The 21944-nt window shown below is 44.7% G+C and overlaps 1 protein-coding gene across 2 annotated transcripts in view; it reads left to right on the forward strand.

Annotated features, from left to right (window-relative positions):
- Positions 1–16703: 16703 nt before the first annotated feature.
- Positions 16704–21944, forward strand: part of fgfrl1a (fibroblast growth factor receptor like 1a) — a 65614-nt gene continuing 60373 nt past the window's right edge. For both annotated transcript variants that reach the window (XM_035650185.2, XM_035650186.2), the window contains exons 1-2: positions 16704–17234; positions 18730–18834. In XM_035650185.2, coding sequence (XP_035506078.2) covers positions 18774–18834 — 61 coding nt within the window. In that variant the 5' untranslated portion in view covers positions 16704–17234; positions 18730–18773. The remainder of the gene's footprint in view (positions 17235–18729; positions 18835–21944) is intronic.

A 21944-nucleotide genomic window follows, 5' to 3' on the forward strand; every position in this document is an offset into this window, starting at 1 on the left:
TCTTCCACCATTTCATCAAACGCTACACATCCTACGGAGGCGAGCAGAAGCATGTTTCCGAGTGCACTTTTTCACTTCAGCCATCCCTAAAGGTTCGAAAGGAGCCAGGAACATTTTTATCTTGACTTCAAAACAAGACTTGATCCAAGACTTAAAACCAAACGACTCTACTGAGACTCTATCAGTCCGGCAATTAATACCTCAATAATTTACGTAGCTCACAAGCGTATTTTCATAAAATTTGAAATAACAGGTTGCAGCAGAGGCACTGATGAAGGATCATTCAGGCGGGTGGCCCGGTCTGCAGCGCGCGGACATGTGACTGGCAGCGATGCACACCACAAAGCAAAGATCGCGAGGCCAACGGAGGAAACGCATCGGGCGAAAAACTGTCAAGCCCGCTCTTTGACAAGTAGCGCTATCAGAGACTCTCGGGGCGAATCCGTCCAGACACGGTGAAGCCGAGAACGGAGAGGGCCAGACACGCAGGAGTAAAAAGGGACACGACGGAGAGAATCATTTAATATCTCCACTTCAACGGGGAGGCGACGAGATAGAATGGCCAGACACGAAGCAGGATTTCGGCTCCGTTCATGTTCGATATCACCTGCAGGGATTTTCCTGAGCACCCAGCCAACGGGTCCTCTATCGCCCGTAGATGCGAGAGAGGGAGAGTTTACATCAGCACCTCACAGCGACTATCTGGGAAATTGAAACGGATTCATATTCTCGACGCAGCGGCCCGACATATTTAGAGAAGCCGCAGCTGCGCGGCGTCTCCCCCTCCGGACCAGGGCGCGGGGGAACATGTTGACATTCAGGCGTCCAGCAACTTTTTTTATTTATCACTTGGAATCGAGAGGGCAATTTCTCAATTTGTCTGCGGTGGGTCCGGCCGAGAGGTTAACTGAGACCGCATACAGTCTGGGGCGGATGAGCAGAAATACTCGGAATCTACCCTCTCTCTCTCTCTCTCTCTCTCACAAATGGCAAGAGGAAAACAACAGATGTGGGGGGGGGGGAAAATAGGCCCACTTTGTCAGCCTCGACGCAAAAAAAGTCGGGCGCATCATCAGGCCGATATTGTGATAACCTCTTCCCTGAAATAAAATACTGCGTGGGGTTTTCCTCAAAATGCGGGACGTTTCCAAAAGTAAAATGTCGGCCTCACTTTCCCGTTAGTTGCAAATCAATCACAGACCAATCGACGTCGGTAAATGGAGCGCGCCTCCTCTGAGAACGCCTTCCCCACTTTCTTCTTTAGGGACCACGGGATGGTTGCGTCACAGGGCGCCACGGGACACCGAGTATCACTGAAGTGAGCGACGCAAAAAAGGGACAGGACTTAACTTCATGCAAAGCAGCGCATGTCATGTACTGTACGTCGCGTAAAATGCCCCCGAACGGTTCACCAAAGCCCCGAGAGAGAAAAGACGTATGCGGAGGAGACGGTTCTTACTGTTGTGTATTGGATGAAGTGCTGCTTATCACGACGTCGGATGAATTGATGGCGAATGTGGAAGGTTGTTTCTGTTGATTCGTTCCCGCCGAGCAGGTCCGCCACCAATGGAAATGAAGAGGGAACAACACAGACAAGTGAAATTAACATCGGAATGAGTTTTTGCTGTGCAGCAAGGCAACGTGTGAGTGAAAAACATTCCGTCTGTACATACATACACTTTATTAAAAACAAGAATGCGTTGGCGCGTGGAAAAAACATGCACGACTGCGAGAGCATATGTTAAACGCGAGGCGCGTGAGACGTGGAGATGATTGAATGTATGAGCAGCTGCAGGTGCATAAACAAAAAAAGACCTGCTCCGCATTGATATTCAAACTACATCCATAATCATAAGTTCCCTTCTCCCTGTTCCGTTTGTGAGTTTTCATCAGGCGTGACAAATCAGCGCCATCAAAGAAGGACGACTTGTTCCAGATATTGTTACTCAACTGATGCAGATCAACAGGAATTCATGTAACAAGCGTATTTCCTTTCCTTTTTGCCTTTTATCTTCCCTTCTTTTTCCCTGCATGTCTGCATTAAGACAATTCTTTTCTGCTGCACACGTGTGCTTTCTCAGACTGGCACATGTCTGTTTCACAGAAAACATGAAAAAAAAAGAAATATTAAAAACAGCCAAAAGGTCAAATCTTTGGTTTCGTTGTCTTCCATTGATTATCGCCACCAAAGAAAACATAACAGATCACACCCATATGTCAGCACTCAGAGTTAGAGAGGCGGGATGGAACGCGGCAGATTTTGACATTTTGCATTTACTCCCAATTAGGGAAACACAAATAACCTATATCCAAGTTTATGACATCATTTTCCCTCGGAGGCTCTGCTAATCCCAAAATGTATCGCCGGCGGGGGGGGGGGGGCGGGACGTTTAGTCCAATTAGTTGGGGAACGCTCGCGGGCCACGCTTCATGCTTTGTCAGAGTTGAGGTAATATAAACAAATGGTTCATGAAGTGCTCTTCATTAAAATTCCCATTATGAACTGGTGTAATTGCCCGGCTGCCAGCGCCGTGACAACAACGGTCGCGCTGAAGTCTAACGAAGCAGCGGGAGCAAACACGCCGCCCAGAGAGAGAGTCCGTTCATTTAGCTGGAGGGCGCAAAAATACCATGAGAACACGATCAAAGCGGCCAAACGAGGTGAAGGATGACGAATGGGACGCATGAAAAGAAAAACAGATGATGTCATGTGAGAAGAGTGTGAGATTTATGACGGGTGACCGCATTTACATGTGATGGTGCAAGCGTTGAAAGATAAATATACCGAAAAGGTCTACAAAGTGGGGAGGGAGAGGAGAGTTGATCAATCAAATCATGAAAAAGTTGCCCAGTAGCCATCGACAACGTCGCGCTGCTCCATGTAAACTTTGCAGATTAAAACTTTAAAAATCCATAGAAAATGAACCACCTCATTTTGTGCCTGATGTTCATCAGAAAGCGTCAGAAACGAGATTCTCCACGCGCGCGGGAAAAGTCCAGTTTATGAAGTCGGGAAGCCTGGCGTAGGGGTCAGATGGCGTATCATTGTAGATTTCCAAGAGGCGCTACCAGCGGATGCAGACGAATCGCGTGGTGCGCCTTGAGCTATGCGAAAACGTCAACAGACGGGAGGCGCCTGTGATGAGGACTCGGCGATGTCTGCGAACCAGCGTCGCCGTCGAGACATTTGAAAATATACGGGTACTTTAAGAAAAAAGAAGCTCGTTCATCAGTTTGAAAAAGTAAAAAAAAAAAAAGACGCTCCGGTCCGCGTGGCGGTATAAACCCCGCCCATTGTCAGATAATCAGACGCTGTGTCAACAGGAGGCAAACCTCCCCCACCTCACTACCTATAACCTACCAACCATGAGGACAAGAACGTTGGTTCAAATCTCTTTTGCGGTTTCATAATTATTTGCTCCGTGCAAAATCTAACGCTGCACAGCCAGTCGACCAACACCGCTCGGGGTATTTCCCAACACGAACTGGAATCTCGCTGCACGTGTTCTCTGGGAAATCACGTTCAGGACCTTCCAAGACAGGCTCTGAAGACTGCGGCCGCGCTTCCAGTGAGTGGGGACAATACGGCGTTCGTGGTGAACGCGGCGGGAGGGGCAAACCTTGGCCTCCGCGCCAAGGAATGTGGATTCCCGAAGACTGCTCCGTCGAAAAAAACGTCTGGCCCACGTTCGGCCCAGCGCGTGTGTTACATCTTCCGCCGTCTCGGACAACGGACAAAACGTGACACTCGCTGTTTACCGTGGAAGTTTTGACTTGGCAGGACGGGGCAGAGCTTATGGAGCGGCGTCCGCGGCCAAACTAAACCGAGAAATAAGAAGTATGTGTGTGGTAATATTTAAGGTTTGGGATTTTTTTTTTTTGTGGACATTGTGGCGTTTCCTCAGCAGTTTTATGTGTTTCCATGCTGCACAGGAAATAAGGGTAAGACTCTCGACATGGAAAGGAGCTTGACTTTTAAGTTTGGAGTTTTGAAGTGGGACGGACGGAGGGGGGGAGGGGGGGGGGGGGGTTGAGGGTGAGGGCCAGTGGTGCCACTGGCAACACGTTTCTCCACGTCGAGCAGAACTCCCCGTTTTCGGGAAAGTAAATCAGGACTGCAGCACGAGGCAAAATCCCCAAACGGATGAATTGACCGTTCCGCTGGCGGTGGCTACGTCCACGCGACTAGATTTCAGTTTTCAAACGCACCGCTTCCGCTGAATGTGCGCCTGGCGTGCACAACCACAGGCCGGAGCGTTGCGGGCCACTGAAACAGAGGAGCTTGGGGAGCGCACGTTTTGGTCTGGAACGTACAGAAAACGGGGACAATTGGAAACAACGACGCCGTCGCCTGCAGAGAGTGCAAAAGCAATTTAAACACTTGGTGTCGGCGACACTTTCCTCCGGGTCGCAAGTCCAAGGAAATAAGTCCCTTGTCGGACTTTTCGCCAATGCCGTTTTTTCTGGTTCGCAGCATTTTCTGCAACAACGCCGGGAACTCCCCGCCCCGGCCTTTTGGAAACGCGTGATCGGTCTTCATGGCGTTGCACAGTTCCGTGGAGCGGCGTCAGCCGGGTGGGCACACGTCTCAGCTGACACGTGAGCTTTTGTCCGTCGCCGCGCTTTTGTTCGACGCGTCCGCAGTGCGTGTTTGTTTTCATGCAAACGCGCGCCACTGTATCGAAGGGGCCGCAACACGTTGCCATCGGAGCGAAAGGATGTTTTTTTTGTTTGTTTTTGGCGGTTGCTCGGCGACTATCGCGTTCCGAGATGGCCGGGGACAGGAGCAGAGGGGAGTTGCATTGTGAGAGGTGTGGCGCTGAGGAGAGAAAATAAGGATCCGTATCGGTTCATCTCGCTGCAGGGCGGGGTCTTTGTGTGGACGTTTGCGAGTGATGGCCGATGGGGGATAGGGAGGAAGCCTTTGTCGACGGTGAGATAGTGTGTGAACATGAAAAGCGGAGGCATTGTTTGCGTGTTCTGCTTGTGTGTGTGATCGTGTGCACCGATGAGGTGGCGGCGGTGGAAAAAGAGATTAGAGCTGCGCAGCACTTTCCTGTTTCTTTCTGAGCTACCAGTACAAAGGAGGCTTTCATATAGATGAGGGGTAAACAAACACGCAGAGATTACACTTGCCTCCTGCTGAGGATGGTATAAACTGACGGTGCGTAACCACACACGATGATGTCCGATCGATGAGTATTTCATTCCAGAGCCGTGTGCTGCTACATTAACACGAACTGATGTGCTGCTGTGTCAGATTTCACTGCTCTGCCTGAGCCCTCCTCAATATTTTCGAAGGCGGCTGCAGGAGTTTGCCCCCATTCAGACACAAGAGCCTCACTGAAGGCCGCGCGCTGATGCCGGGTGATGAGACCTGGCAAGCAGTCGGCATTCCACGTGGGCTACATGGCGTTGAACGGTGTCGAGATCAAGGCGGGGCGGGGCGGGGCGGGGCGGTTATGCTCCTTTTTTTCGCGAGAAACTCAGAAAGAAAAACTGCCCACCACAACCGTGTAGAGCAGACCCGGTCCAGCATGAATCCTGCAGAATACCAGGACCCCGACACCTGAAATCATTACAGGCTATATGTATGTAATATTCACTGCCGCTAGACTTCACAGTAGAAAACCAGCGTCCCGTACCAAGACAGGTTCTTATCCCTGTATGCACATCAGGAGGGACATGCACATGCACAACACGCATGTGTGTCTTTATTCTCTGCACAGGATGCAATGGGTCTTTACACAAGAAAACAGTTTTGGGCCGTTATACTCTTGCACATGTCCCTGATATTCAAAAATGTCTATTCCCAACCGTGATGCTCCTTCTGTGCGGAGCATAGCGTTTGTTTTACACCCAAGCACAACATCACGAAATACCCAAACTAGTATTCGTATCGTCCGGAGAAAAACGTGTTCTGTATTTTTTCTGTATCACAGATATACTTCATCGTGTTCATGTTTCAATGAACACGATGTTGCACCTTTTCATAGAGCAACGAAAAGGCAAAAGGGGTTGCACGTCCACTTTCTTTGGCTTCGTTTAGAAATGACTCATGTTTACACATTTCTGACAAAAAAAAAAAACCCCCCCAGGCCTGAACGCCAGAGCCTTTCGCACCAGGAGCCGACATACCTACAACATCATGACATCATCGTCTTTTCCTCTAAAATCTTCCTATTTTTCATATATGACCATATTAAAAGCGTATAATTTTGTCGTCAGGCCAAGACAAGCTATTAGCAGAACTTCTCACAATTGAGCAAGGACTGTAAGTCAGGCAGTTTTTTTTCCGACTAACTCCAGCAGCACCGAACCCCCTTCCAGGACGCTATCATAAAAAATAACTTCACCGCAAATATTATTTTTCCAAGAGTTTCAAGTCGCCGGTTTAGCCCAGTGTTGCTTTACACCTTCCTTCCTTTATTTGTTTATTGAGTGATTAATGCATTTATCTTTCCCTCTCCGCAGCCCTTCCAAACGTTATGTTAGTATACTGCGATTGTATCATTCACATGTTACATGAACTAATATGAACTAACTAACAGTAATCCAAAAACGCTGGCTGTCGTGGGGGTTTCTTCTGTCGGCAGCCTGGAATGAGGTTTTATTAAAACAAGCTTCGGACGTAAAGCACAACGCATGTTGAGACATTAACGGGGGGGGCAGCTCAATGGTTCTAAATTGGCCCATAAAACATAGTAAGACGTACCAGAAACCTGAGTGTGGTATAAAAAGAGAACGCTGAAATACATACAGGCTGAGGGGAAACTGTAAATCAACTGATTAGGGCCTTTGCAGGAACGGTAAACAGTGTTGGGAATTAATGGCCCTCCCCGTGTGTGTGTGTGTGTGTGTGTGTGTGTGTGACTTCACCTACATTCGTACACTTTCATGTGTGAGCTCGTGTGCATGTGCACAGTAATAGGCGGTAAGTCATGACATGTAGTCATTGTGAGGAATTCCTCAGCCAAGGAAGTACAGCCCGTTGCGCCAGGCCGGCAGCTTTAGTCCAGGAGCTCTGATTTACCGGTGGACAAACGCGAGGTGGCGCGGGGTCGCGGCGCGGCTGTGTGACTTTTGTGTTTGTGCGGGAGAACATACAGGACCAGATAAAGGGAAATTTACGAGTCAACCAACCTTCCGTTCCTCCTCACACATACGATGGAGGCGGTGGAGGCTATTACAGTCACGCGGCTCTGAACGCACTTTTTCTGAATTAATCAAATTCAATTAGAAAAATGTGCGGGTGTGGCCTGTGGGTCTTTGGTTCGGCGACAAATGTGAGGAGACACTGTAAATCCTCAGCTTTCTTTACAGAAAGTGAGCTATATATGAACTTGGAATGAAAGGTGGCGGTGGGGGGGGGGGGGGGGCTCGGGAACATGAGCTCACGACTGCAGCATTGGTGTAACGTTAGTGTTTAGTGCTCATAAAAAAAAGAAACCTCTTTGCTCTGCATTACCTCAGTGTGAGGGCGAGAGAAATTAAGTTCATAACACAACTGTTGTGAAAACTTATATACTTTAGTGTTTTAATAGAAATTTAAAAAAAAAAAAAATGGCAGAAGAGAGCGGGGGAAAATGCACCAAACAAATGCCTCAGAAATCCACCGGCTCCCACACACACACACACACACACACACACACACACACACACACACACTCACATGTACCGACACACAGCGACTATTTACAGCAGCACTAAAAATACTAAACATAACTAGCTGCAGTGCCAGCGGCCCACACAGGCACAACTGGCATGTAAATACTCGACTGTACATGCAGTCAGAGCTTCTCCTCCCTCTCTACATTTTGTATTTTTATTTTTTTTTTGTCTTTTATGGGAAGCTTTCCTCCCACAACTGCCGTCTTTGTCTCATTACTTACGACGAAGACGATTTGCAAAAACTTTACAACCTACAAACCATTTTGAATAGTGGGCAGCATGGGGGGTTTTTTTGGGGGGGGGCCTTGGCTCGACCCATGGTCCAGGCAGCCAGGTCCGCCAACTTCATTTATTCACATAGTCTCGGTGAAATCGGAAATCTTGTTTTTCAAGCGCGGCCTGTGCACAGGAAAAACTACTCGGAAAGATCAGCAAACAAAGACAAATATCCTAAAAAGAAGATTTAATTGGACTGAAAGGAGGTAGCGTAATAATGTGGGTTCACCGTGATGCTTATACACTCTTTACAAATGCAAACCCTCACAGTTTTCTTTGAAATCCAATTGAAACGGTCAAACTTTGAGGAAACGTTTGACCACGTTGGAAATTCCAATTTCCGTTTAGGTGCTGACATGAAAAAAAAAAAAGACAGTGCATCTTCAATCAGTTAAGTATTATGTAATGTTAAGTGTTGCAAGTGTAGAAACAGATGCAATTAATTCACATCTAAATTGATTCTAGCGTATCGTGTGACAAAGATATCAACGAACTCACTTTCCAAGATGAATTATTAGAGGTGTTCATTTCGCGATCAAAGACACCCACAACCAAAAGACCCGACATCGGCTCTGTCATTGTCATTAGGGAATTGCGTATGAACTCCGATTACATCCCGCTGTTCATGCTCTAGCTGATGTCATCATCACTGGGCGAAGTGAGCCCGCTGCTGAGCCCCGCATCAGCGCAGTCTCGGGTCCGGTTACGCCGACTCACACCAGGTTCAGGCAATGTCCTGTTGCATTCTGCTCTGTGCCACTCTGTGCTTTTACAGCTGGCTCCATTACATTACTCTTTTTATTTTCCCAGTCTGGGGGCTAAATATCTCCCGTTGGATTAACTGGCCCCCATGGTCGCTTGGACCAATAAGTGTATATGTGTGTGTGTGTGTGTGTGTGTGTGTGTGTGTGTGTGTGAGTGTGTGTGGGAATGTGTGTGTGTGTGTGTGTTGCAGTGCGGCGGGGGGTCAGGCTACCTGGCATCCAGATGTTGGAACAAGACGTTCTGCTTGGAGCACGGCTATTGTTTCCGACTCACTGTGCAACTTCAGCGAGGCAGACGTTTCCTTCGAACAGCGGTGACATCCCCCCTGATGGCATGCTAGTTGTCAAGCGGCATTTTCCGTTTGTGCGTACGTTTCAGTTCTTCGACGCGTACTGGAGGCTTTACGGGTCACAGGTTTACATCCATTTGGTCGTTATATTTGACACAGCAGATTGAGAAATTTCAAGGGGTGACAGACAACTTTCGAGCCCCCAGTGGTTCCTAGTGGTTTTCTTTAAGCGAAAACAGCGTCCTGGTGACGAAGGAGATGACGTGGTGAACGCAAGACTTCAATTGACCAATATAAACACGGATGGCGCCATGTGCAATCACTTTTTACATCATTAAGACGAGTGTGATCCAAAGAGCTGTTTGCTTCCACTTGAAGATCTGTTCAATGTAAGATTCCTTAATTTTGTGGACATACTGTGTCGCAATAAACAAGCGTGTCAAGACGATAATTCGCACCACAACAGTTGGTTGGTTGACATGAAGTTGAATCCTGTTTTCACAGTCTTCACATTGAACTCTGGATCGTTCCTGGTGGAACTGCGAGGGTTAGGACTCTGATGATGCCATGTTCACGGGACTCATGGGGTCCACAACCTGTGGATCGCACGGCCCTTTTAGGATAAGTTTTTCCCCACTTGTCCTGTTGCCGACCAGAGGTTGTTGTGTAACCGGCATGGAAATGATAATGCAAAAGAATCCCAGATGAGTAAATCACAAAAAAACACACTGTATTCGGAGAAATGGGAAGTGAATCCAAAGGATGCCAAAAGCCTCTGTCTCACTCACCCTCGTTGGTTCTCTCTCTCTCTCTCTCTCTGCAGCCGTTTTCCATTATCAGTGCCCAAACCAGCTTGTTAAAAAGAGTGAAACTCAAACCACAGTTTTGAAAATTACAGAATTCCTTCATAAATGCCCAACCCTCCCCACGGCAACACTGGGTTCAGGCTTGAGGTGAGCCCGCCATCCTACAACACACACACACACACACACACACACACACACACACACACACAGAGAGACACAGACGCGCACACACACACACACACACACACACACACACACACACACACACACAGACACACACACACCATGGCAGCTGTCCTATGAATTAGGTGCTTCAGATACAAAGGAGACTTCCCTCTGGAGACGTCTTCATGACGGGCTTCTGGTTGGACGGCTCGATGACCAATGCATCCGGAGTTGAGGTGCTGCAGTGGTGGAGGTGGGCCGTGCAGTGAGCGCTGTGTTGAAATGACAGCTTCTTTTCTTCTTTTTTTTTTATCTTTGACAGCTTGTGCAGCAAGTGAAAAGTTCTGACCATCTTGGCCAAATGAGAAGGCGTTGTAGTCAGACTTTTCTGTCATTTTCATGTTGGGTACATTGACCCCTGCTGCACTTTAATGCACAGCATCCAGAAGAGAAAGATTTAAAGGATGTAAGGTGCGTTCAATTTTAAACTCCAGTGTCCGAAGGAAACAAGCAAAGCATGTGATTAGAGTTATAATTTTCGCTGTAGACAAGTGGGGAGAAAAAAATTGTGGCGGTGAGTCATGTCCCTGCTGCAGCCTGCAGAGGCAGCGCTGAGTATGAACGGTACCAGTTTTCAACAAATATTTTCACAGGATGATTTAAAGCAGGACCAGCACTGGACCTCAACATGTGGGTCACTGAATTGATGAACGTATAGTCCTCCCCTCGCCCCTTACACTAACCTTAACCTGCCTACTGTAACCCTTACCCTTAGTCTAACCCTAACATGAACCTACTTCTTACCATAATCATCAAAAAATCCTCTTTGAAGTTTTGAGGAAGTTGCAAAAAATGTTTTGAACAAATTTGGTCCTCACAACCATAGAAAGACATTAAAGGCATTTATGTGGTACATACATATACAAGAAAAAACTGTGTACAGTTTATATACACAAATATTTAGCACATGCAGCACATATTCTTAAAAGGACTCACACAATACAGTAGATGCATGCTCAAATGCTCAACACGCGTATGCATGCTCACAGAAACACACACACACACACCCATGCGCTCAGCAAAAGCCTTGTGGCTACATCGGCCTCTCTCCTTCCCCTTCTGTCGACCTTTAACCTGAGCCGTTCCCGCTTGGCCGCATAGCAACTGGTCCAGCCGCCTTGGCAACCGCAGCATAATCACTCGTTTGACCTCTTTATGGCCCTCGAAATAAAAAATGAAACTTTTCTCATTTAACACCTTTCGTGTTTGAAAGCACAATTATCATGATATGCTCTGTGACTAATTTATGATTTTTTTTTTTAACTTTGAGTCGACGTCTGCTGCTTTAAAGGGATGTTATACGGTAGATGAAGTGTACTTATATCGAATATTTGTGCAAAAACATGATGATCAAACCTTAGGAATGTTGTTTTTCAACAGCCCACCTCGGTACCACGGAGAAATTTTTTTCTCCCCTCCTCAAATCTTTGACACTGGCCGGCAAATGTGTGGTGATGCTGAAGCAATAACACTTTCTTTCTTTCCCTGCAGCTGCTTGTTAATCTCCCTCATGTGTGCCCTCCTATCTCCAGACCTTCTCCAACCTGGATAATTCATTGTAATTATTCTCAGCTGCTCCTACATGCAAAAAGTGTGAAATTGCCTAAATCGCGCCGCATTCGCTCGCAGTCAGCTTTGATACCATTACACCAAAAAAATGGAGCTGGACAGCCAGTCTCTCCTCACTACATTTAAGCTTTTGCAGTTGCCACAGAGATAAAGCATTTGATACTGGACCAAGACGTAAGAGTGGACTAACACCAAACCACAAGTGTTTCACACATACACACCACTCAACTTCACTCGCTGTGAGTAATTCTATGTTTTGCTTCGGAGGGAAGTTGGTGCACTTTGGCCATAATTGTTTCAAAACGGCTAGCTAATTATGACCTTTTGAAAACAAAGTGTGCAGATTGAATGTGACATTTTGCTGCGCCTGCAGAATCTAAACGCCCTCTTGCACTGGCTGGAACCCAGCAAAACCTAATAATGAAAACCACCATGTCCAGACTGTTGCCTTTACTCAACTGGAGGGCCGTTTTCACAGGTCTCACTGACCAACTGAACAAAAACACCCGGGCTGCGCTGCCGCAACTTTCCTCTCACTTGTGTATTGTGCTGTTGTTGCGTTACCATGGCAAAGTGATTAAAAGATAATAGTCCTCTCATAGACCGGAGCGGTCAGCTTTTGAATCATACAAGGAGACAGACATCCTACAATGCTCCGGGTGCATAGACTGCAATCTTTGATATCTCAGATAGTAAATCATACTCACATACAACACACTATTTATCAAGCCAACGTGGAGGAGAAGTATAATGTGCACATATATCATGAATTGTTTTTCATCACGAATGAGAAAACTTGTTTGAACAATTGAGTAAGAGTTGAGTTTAGATTCGGAAAATCAAGATTGCTATGTTGCTGTGTATTTCATTTTAACTGTGATAATGCCTCTGTCCACTTATTGGTCGTGTTTTGTCTCCAGTATAAGTCATTCTCTTATCTACATACATTTCTCCCCTACTTTTTCTTTAAATCTCTTAAATAAAATATTAAAATTATAACTACAAAACCCTGATTTACACTCGAATTTGACCCAGCAAAAGCGGTGACCATGAAGGAGCAGCAATCGCCAAAAGAACCAAGAAGACAGATTCATCTTCAGTGGGGAAGTTGTCCATGATAGTCTGGAAATATCAGAATATTCATTTGTAATCTACCATTGACGGGGTCTGTTACGCACAGGCTGAGTTATGATCACACTCCTCTGAAACAACATGGCAGCAACCATCACTATACTTCTACATCACTTATAGAAAACAAATGGACTCCGGGCTCCTGATGATCAGTTTCTTTGAGGCAGAGAACAGCAGAAAGAGGAAAATGATACAGTAAAGATATCAAGAGAGTTTGCAAACAATGATAAATTGCGAAAGGGGGGAAACCATTAGTTCACACGTGTGTGTTAAAGTTGAATGTAGAAATTGGACTGAGCTATAGAATAGATGATTATCAGCTCTATGTTTCCCTTAAAACACGTTTGCTGTTGTAAATTGATTGTATTTAAATTTCATATTCAAAAGGCAGGGTTGTCACTAAAACTCTGACATGAATTCAGAGATACAACTGAAATAAAACAAACACACACACACACACACACACACACACACACATAATAGCCTTTACCAGAAGTTGTTCTAGCCTACTGTCGGTCACAGTGCATGGTTTTTAATGGAGCATATTCAACCATGTTCCCACCATCTGTCCTGATCATTTGGGGGAGAAAAGCGTGTTCTTACATTTATATCTACACTTAAAACATAAAAGACTACGTACTGTGTATGTGTATGTTTTTTTTGATATGGTCCTCTGCTGCCATCTAGTGGATACAATGTGGAGCTAAACAGTGAGAAAACAGATTAAACTGAATTCTGTATGATCTCATCATAACAGTAAAACAACTATATGCTGTATTTATTATCTTATATCTTATATGACATTTAAAGCTGACCAATAGTCATTTATTAAACTGGTAAGCAGAGAAACAAATATTGAATACCGTAGGTCTCTTTGCCCATCAGAAATGTTGACATGTGGTATCAGAAAAAGCTCAGGTGATACACTTTTCTGTTCTGTTCAAGTGTTCCATTAATCAGTGACAGCCTGACAGTGAAACTGAAGCAGCTAAATTCAGTTCAGTTCAAGCATTATCAGTTTAATTATCCTGCCGGTATGATAAAAGGGCTATTACAGTGTGGCATTTCTTAAGACAGTCCATAATCAATAGATTAATAGTGAGGCGTTTGAGGACTCGATGACAATAATAACACAAACATAACAATTATGACATTTTTTTCACTGCCATGGATGTTTTCCTCATAGGGAAAAAAACCCTGATGTATGCTTGGATTGGTCCACCCCACAACCCTAAAACCCTTTTTTTTTTTGATTTTTTTACAATACAATACAATTTTTATTGTATAAAAAACAAGATATAACATGTTATTTGTGAGCTTCAAAACAGCTGGTTGGCAGATGCCCACTCAGTGACCTTTTTAAAGCTGTCTCACAGTTTTTGTTTTTTTTATCCCACTGCACATTTTGCCCTTGAAAAAAAAGGGTGGTGCTCCGCACTGATCTTACTAATGGTTTCAGCACTTTCACGTTGGTTCATAATCCCTGGTTTTCAAATTGGTCACACATTTGTTTCCAGGTCGCATCAAAAGGCCTTCAAGAGTCTCCGATTTGCAGTGTTACCAGTCTGCAGATAGCACTTCCCCCCAGCTGCTCAGACACTCTGTGAAACTCTGGGGAGCTTGGTCTGCCTCCTCCTGACGCAGTGGTTACAGCCATAGAACTGGAACACAGCCATAGACGATACTACGCTGTATTAGAAAATGATCATGTGGGATGGCTGTATCGTATCGAATGACTGCTTGACTGATACAGAGTTCAGGATGTCAAAAAAGGTCATTCCAATTCAGACAAACTGGGTTTTTTGTTTATCTATACAGTGCACAGTCATCTTTAATGCTTTGGCCATCATCCAAAAAATATGGCTATATATACACAGATTACACATTTCTCATATTTTTGATTTTGTAAATATAACATCATGTTCTCTTTCTTCCCCAACACATTATAAAATGGAGACAAGCTGAGACCACCAGGTCAGAGTTCATGATTATGGTGATGTGGCCTTCCACATTATCTCCACAAACTTTAAAACAATTCCCTCGTGGAGTCTTGAAATTATTATTTTTAATGTTCAGTAAGTGCCTGTGCATTGTTCCCTGTATGTCCAACGGGGTTAACTGTCTGAGCCCGAACCTGTCGTATGCGACAGATAATGCGTCATGTTATAAACGTCCTCATAAAATTAGATCAGTTTATGCAACTTACAGTTTGTTTTGACGGGAAGCTAACACTTGGGATCCCGTGCGATCGTGGCCCTTTTGGAAGATTTGTAGTGCGGCCCGGAACTTCAGTGTCTTTTCGGAGACTTTGTACAACACGTCCATGATGATAAATCCAACGTTGAATGACTTTGATGGTCATTTTTATCCCGTTTTTCAAGACGTGAAAGGCTACTGTTGTTGTTAGCGGACTTCTAGCCGTCCATTTTGGATCTTTGACCAATCAGAGGCTTTGTTACAGACTTGTACCAATCACACGCTGTGTTGTCGACTGGTCGAAAAAAACTAAGATTTTACACTCGAAACAGGACCTCTCACTCCTCCTGTTTACTCCTACTGCTACTACTACAACCACTGACACTCCTCTGTGTCACTGCAGACAGGAACTGCTTTGCAGAATTGCACAAGTTACACGAGGTGACGCGGATGACCAAAAATAGGAAAAAATGGCTTTGGGTTCAAAGGGTTAATGACAAGGATAGAACAGTTTAATGCAAGAACTGAGAGCTTACGTGTCTCTCTAGCTCCCCATGAAATATGCATGAGGATGTGTTATGTACATCATATAGGAATAAGACAACTGAGACAGATGGGTCTCTTAAATCATTATGCAACTTAATAATGTAAACACTGTATCATAAAACACAGCTGTTAGACTTTGGCCAATAGGTCAGTCAGTCAGTTCAATGGTTTCATGCTGAATGGTTTTATTAGGAAGCAGCTTTGAAAGCTGACAATGGCACACCTCTGTCCTGTCAGAGCTGCAGAGTGGGCGGCTGTGGCTCAGAGGTGTCGCTGTGTGAATGATGTGGAACAGATAAAGCACAGCATATAAAAGTGCTGTATGACAATTATGCACATTGGCTTCATGCTTTAAAATGTCACATTAGAAAAATCTCAAACCGATATCAATCAACAGAAGGATATATTGATTTCTGCATATGTTTTATAAATGTATGAGGTTCTCCTATTTGCACTGCAGAATCGGTGTCACTGCTGTGCTGCCCTTCTCCAGGAGATGGCGCTGCAGCTCCATCATGTAGAATATAATAGAATAACAGAGTAAATCTTACTTCCTAATCTGACCAGAATACTTGATAAAAAAAAAACCTCTTAATGCTGGTGCGAATACACATGGAAACAAAGATCTTTCAATAGCAAGATTATGATTTGAGTATGTGATTTGCCACCAAACGTTTCTTCTTTTCTTCAGACATTTTTGTAATAACGTCTACATGCCACAAGGTATCAGTGTTGGACTAAACAGTAAAGCAACATTGTGCAACAGTGGCTGGAGTGTATGAAACTTCATGCATCATAGAATACAATACAATACAATACAATATGTAGATAGATATTAAAACAATCTTACATTATGTATTCGTTTATACTAACATGACTTGTACTGCTGCTGCTACTAGTAGAAGAAGAAGAAGAAGAAAAAGAAGAAGATGATGATGATGATGATGATGATGAATGAATGAATGGGAATACCTAACTATTTTTGCTGTAGTTCTCAAAGTCTCACTGAAGATGGATTTGGTGGATTTCGCTCATCATTACTGTCTCTAATAAATTATTAAATGAATAATTACAAATCATCTGAATCCATATCCGCCCTCCTCGCGACACCGCGAACCACTCCAAATTTGTCCAGCACCTCCGCGCTCCGTGATTGGTCCACCCTCTGATTGGCCTGCGCTCTGATTGGCCCAAAGTTCGCTGGCTGGGAAGGTCCGGGACGACGCAGTTTGTTTTCTCGCCTGCGGCCGAAGTTTGGGACGGTGAGCCGCCGCCGGAGGCAATGTGCACACGGCGGATACGACACGGTAACGGTCCGAAGACTCACGTCCACTGACGAGCGGCGACGACGACGTGTTCATTTCGCTCTCTGACTCGCCGTTCCCGGTCCCGTTGCCGCTTCTCCCTCGAGCGCCTCGCACGCGCACTGTCATTCAGAAATACTACAGCCTGCGCCCTCGAGCGCTCACGTGCTCGACCCGATTTTATATCTGTTTTCTTTTAAATATATCTATAATGGTTTTTTTTTTTAAATAGTTTCCCCACCACAGTTACTCTCTGAATGTGTCGCTCGGTACGTTATTGGCAAGTCTGTATTCTCTTTTTGCAGACGCATCTCTTCACATTGGTGATTATTAAAGCAAACTGAAGGGAAGGTGATCAACTTTTTTTTTTTTGTTGCTGGATAACGGCATGATATACGTGCGGGTCACCTGCGGGTAACGGACTGAGGAGACCTCACCACTGCTGGGAATCTTACAGTAAGTCTGACTTTATTGATCAGCCGATCGCTGCTGTAATATTTACATGATATGCACGCAAAGGCCACATGACTTATTGTTTGCCTGCTGCACTTTACAATGACATCTACATTTCTTATTACTGTGACAACGTAAGACATTTTCATTTCGACTCACACCGATTTTAACCAACATAATCTTATTTGATCTTTATTTAAATACAGTATTGCCATAAATATAATGCCATAACATGTTACAGCAATTTCAAAGTTTACATTGACTAACATGAATGAAGTGGTCACCATCATAGAGATAATAACAATGTGTTTTATTAATCTTTCTGTATGGATGTTTTTTTTTTTTTAAATGATTGGCTTGTCAATAACTGATTTTAAACAAGTGATCTATTAAAATACATTAGACCTTCAGTCTGGGATCATTCTAATCAGTCATAGGTTGCAGGTTTCCAGCTTTAAAAATACTTATATATGTTCAGCCACTTTTAAGAGACACTTTTACAGATGTCTATGTGGAATTTATAGAAATAAGATGTATCTGTTATCCTTTTAACACCAGCAAACTACGTAATGCAATTGGAAATGGGACTTAACCTGTCATTGTGTGTATGTGAAAATCTCCCCTTGATTCTCACAAATCAATCATCCAATACTTGAGACGCTCAGGTTGACAGATGCTGATCGGAGACGCAGCCTGTGAAGTACGGAAATAAGATCTCATAAGGTTCGGGGAAGAATTTATGCGGCGGAAAGATTAAAACCACTGTAACGGGAGACATATGGACAGGTGGACATATAAATCTGTAAGGAAAATACTTTTCACTTATAGAAAACCTCTGCAAAAGAGTTTGGAGAGATTTATACCGGTGTCAGCTCAGCGATACTTTGTTCTTGCCGCTGTGGATTTTTGTTTAGCAGACAGAGGCGAACAAGAACAGAAGATTAAGATTCAACGTTTCTGGAAGCGAGTGCTTGAATCCCTTCACCTTCTGTGTGCCTTCTACCTTCTGAAAGTTCAAGCTGCTTGGTGTTTGAAAAGATCTCCACAAATAACTTATTCAGACTTCGGCAGAGAAGCACGCAAAAGTAGTTAGACCTGTAAGACGAATCACCATGAGAGGCAGGCACATATGTTATCATATGACATACCTCTAGAACTCAAGGCAGGTTTCACATACTCGCCAGCTGTCAGCCAGTTGGTGGTAAATTACGCTTTAATTCCATTGCGCTCGCAGCTATTTTGGCAGCAATTAATCAAAAAACCCATCAGATAGTGAACTAATGAATGTGGCGGGTGGCTTTTTGGAATAAAGTACGCTCTGTGACAGCAAACAATACATCTGTTTGAATGATAACATAATGATATAATGATTTATACAACAGCGATGTAATCAAAAACAATGAAATACTCCTTCAAGATGGGAAGTAATTGCATCCTTATCTCCTAAATACAGATATATTTCACCTATTATCCCTCAATAAGCAACTTTTTCTTTCAGATCAAAGCGTCTTGAGCATCCGTCTTCCTGAAAATTAAACCACAATGGAGATTCTCTGGGTCTGTGTGTTTCTGGAGATGGTGCTGATGTCCACTGCTGCCAGGGGTGAGTAACAGACGCTCTGATTTCAACAGGGACTCGGAGCATCGCCTCCATTTATGCAGTCAATGAGATAATGGCTGTATCACTGTCCTGCAGCACTTGCAGAAAAAAAAGGAAAGTCTTCCAAAGATTTGTTTGACATGGAGTCATTTATCATAGTGTCATGTTCGGTTGTCGGACCCTTGCTGTGTTGCTGTCTCGCGGCTCTTCCAACCCCAGCAGGGGGTTTTTTTCCTTGCTGGAAAATACTGTGGTTATGAAATATTGTGGTTTGATTGCTCTAAGAAAAGAAAAAAACGACATGATGGGAGGACAATAGTAGTTGGCTGACAAACCCTCCGTCTTTGTCTTTTTCTACCAGGTTTCGTTGGGAACTGTTGTGTCCTTCGAAAAAACATTGTGCCTTGCCAACATCTTTGTTAACCTGAATTGGCTCATTCAGACCTGACACACTTGTCCTCGGGTGAACTTCCGTAGATTGTCACTGAACTTTGACTTTGACTCGTTATTTAGCTCCGTTCCGCTCTGTCAGGTCGTCTTGATCATGTGGCGTGGTTTGTTATTTTGCTAATGTCTTTGTAAAACAAAAGATTTGAGTTTAGAGTTATTTACCAGCCATTCCTCCCAGGGAGGCTGGTGATTGGGATCAGCTCTACAGAGCAGTACCCGCGGCACTCGACACGCTACCTAGCAAACATAATAAAAGCAAACAACGGCGGCTACAGAAGCTGTGCGTAGATGAGCGTGATTCCCCGGCCCGCGGGCACTGTGGGCAGACGGTCACCGAGTCAGTGCCCGATTCTGGAGATCGCGCCGATGATGAGTTTTCAGCGGGAACAAAGCTGCATTCACCGAGGCGAGGCCGGGCCAGCGTGCGGACACGGGGCTGAAAGTAAACACAGGGTCATAGACCGCAAAGAGATGAGATTAGATTAGCCTATTAGGGAAGTTTGCTGTGCAATGCCACAGCATTTCCTCCCCCCTCGCCGCCTGCAGTCTGACAATTGAACAGGGCAGGCAGCCGAGAGAGAGAGAGAGAGAGAGAGAGACAGAAGGTGGGGGGCGAGGGAGGGAGGGAGGGAGAAGAGGGGAGAGAAATAGGGGCCACAGGACATTGGAAGACTGGCGTTAGATTGGATGATAAAAGAGAACGAAGCGAAGTAGGGAAAGGAAGGAAGGTACTAAGGGGAAGGAGTGAGAGGGGGGGAAAGCAAAGGGAATATTTTAGAAAGGCAGGAGAGCATGAAGAGGACAGAGGGAACAAAATGCCATTGTGTACCTACTAGAAGCTGAAGTTCTCCATTATCTTGTTAAAGCCTAGACCCGGATTGTTTCTCTTGGTTGAAGTCCAGTATCACTTTAGGACAAATCTAACTAAATTTGCTGTGAAAATTAGGTAATAGGAGAAAAAAAGAAGAAGCTTGGTTTGTTTCTACATTTGCATGTTTTAAGTGGTCTTGTGTCTGAGGTCCAGACCATGTTACTGTGAAGCAAAGCATGTATCTCATCTTCAGCATTCCTTGTTTACATGTAAGATACCAAACATCAGAGGAATCATCTGAAAAAATGGGTGATTAGAAGTGCAGATTTTCCACAGATATTTTTTTTGCAAACATAAACAACTCATCCTCAACAGGTTTCTCAAGGCCTTTCACTTTGTTATGTCAAAGCTGTTACTTGAAAAGTTGCACAAAATGCCACAGATATTGCATTGCAATATTTTCATAAAAGCTTTTACTGATTCAGGGGCCATATTGGCACGGTCACAGTGGCGCAATATAACCTTTAGCTGTGGTGGGAGTTGCCAAGGGCCATCACAGCGATCTACCTTAGAGAGGCTGTAAGTGATTTTGGAGAGAGATTGTTTGTTGTTGATTTTTTTTGACTGCACTTTTAGGAGCTCAAACCCGCAGCCTTGGGTTTGGGAGACGGACGCGCTAACCACAAGGCCAAAACCCCCGAGCCTCTGAGCAGGGTGTGGGCCAAATATTTCTCAACTGAAAGGAAACTCAAATCAAAGCTGAGGAAGATAATGTATGTTTTTCAGGACTGGCATTTCAGCCAGTTATTGAATTGTTCTACTACAGTCATATATCCAACTATTCATACTGGCGGAGGGGTTGCACAGGGCAACTGCATAAACAATGAACAGTGAAAAGTTGAATATCACAGGACGTGCCAGGACATTTAAGAAAAATGAACTCCTCTGTGGTGCGGTCTGTCTGCGCAATCGCCTTTCACGGATCCTTCAGTTACACTAAATGTAAAGCAGCTATTGTATAAATCCAGGAAGTTATGTCTGACAGCACCTTCACAAAGGCGCTAAAAGGACTCCAAAGTACAGTATGGCTGCTTCCACGACGTGGCGGCAGCGCAGCAGGATTTATTGAATTAATGGACACCAAGCAAGGCCAAACAGTTTTAATGATTGTTACTGGAAGTTACTTTTCCCTGTGTGTCCTTGGAGTTGAGTATTGGATGGCACTGAAGTCTGTTTTCCACTGTTAGTGCTGATTGGCGAATGGCAGCAGGAACGTTGGAAAGGCTGCGGGCTGTGCTGGACGGCTGCATGGCGCAGAGATAAAGAGCAAAAAAAAAAAAAGGGACATGGAAGGAGAGAAACGGGTAAGAAAGAGTGGAGGATATGCAGATGAAGACAACAAGAGAGGAAAAGGGATGTCGAAAAGAGAAACAACAAACAAGGAAAGAAAGGAAGACAAACAGAGAGATAAGCCCAGCAACACAGACACAAACAGAAATAGATAAAGACGCAACATTTATGTCTTTATTGCAGAAGATGTCACATATACTGCTCTCCAGAGGCTTACACAACCGCACTGTTTGAACTGGTGTCTGGGCCTCTGTGTGTGTGTGTGTGTGTGTGTGTGTGTGTGTGTGTGTGTGTGTGTGTGTGTGTGTGTGTGTGTGTGTGTGTGTGTGTGTGTGTGTGTGTGTGTGTGTGTGTGTGTGTGTGTGTGTGTGTGTGTGTGTGTGTGTGTGGTTGAGCATGAGACTGAGCAGCTGAGAGATTAGTGTTTCTCTTCTCCCCGTCGGTTGAACAGCGTTGAGCTTGAACACAGGGGTCAAAGACTGGTAGTAACCGGGGGACGTTT

This window comes from Scophthalmus maximus, chromosome 9, assembly GCF_022379125.1.
Source record: "Scophthalmus maximus strain ysfricsl-2021 chromosome 9, ASM2237912v1, whole genome shotgun sequence".
Taxonomy (NCBI): domain Eukaryota; kingdom Metazoa; phylum Chordata; class Actinopteri; order Pleuronectiformes; family Scophthalmidae; genus Scophthalmus; species Scophthalmus maximus.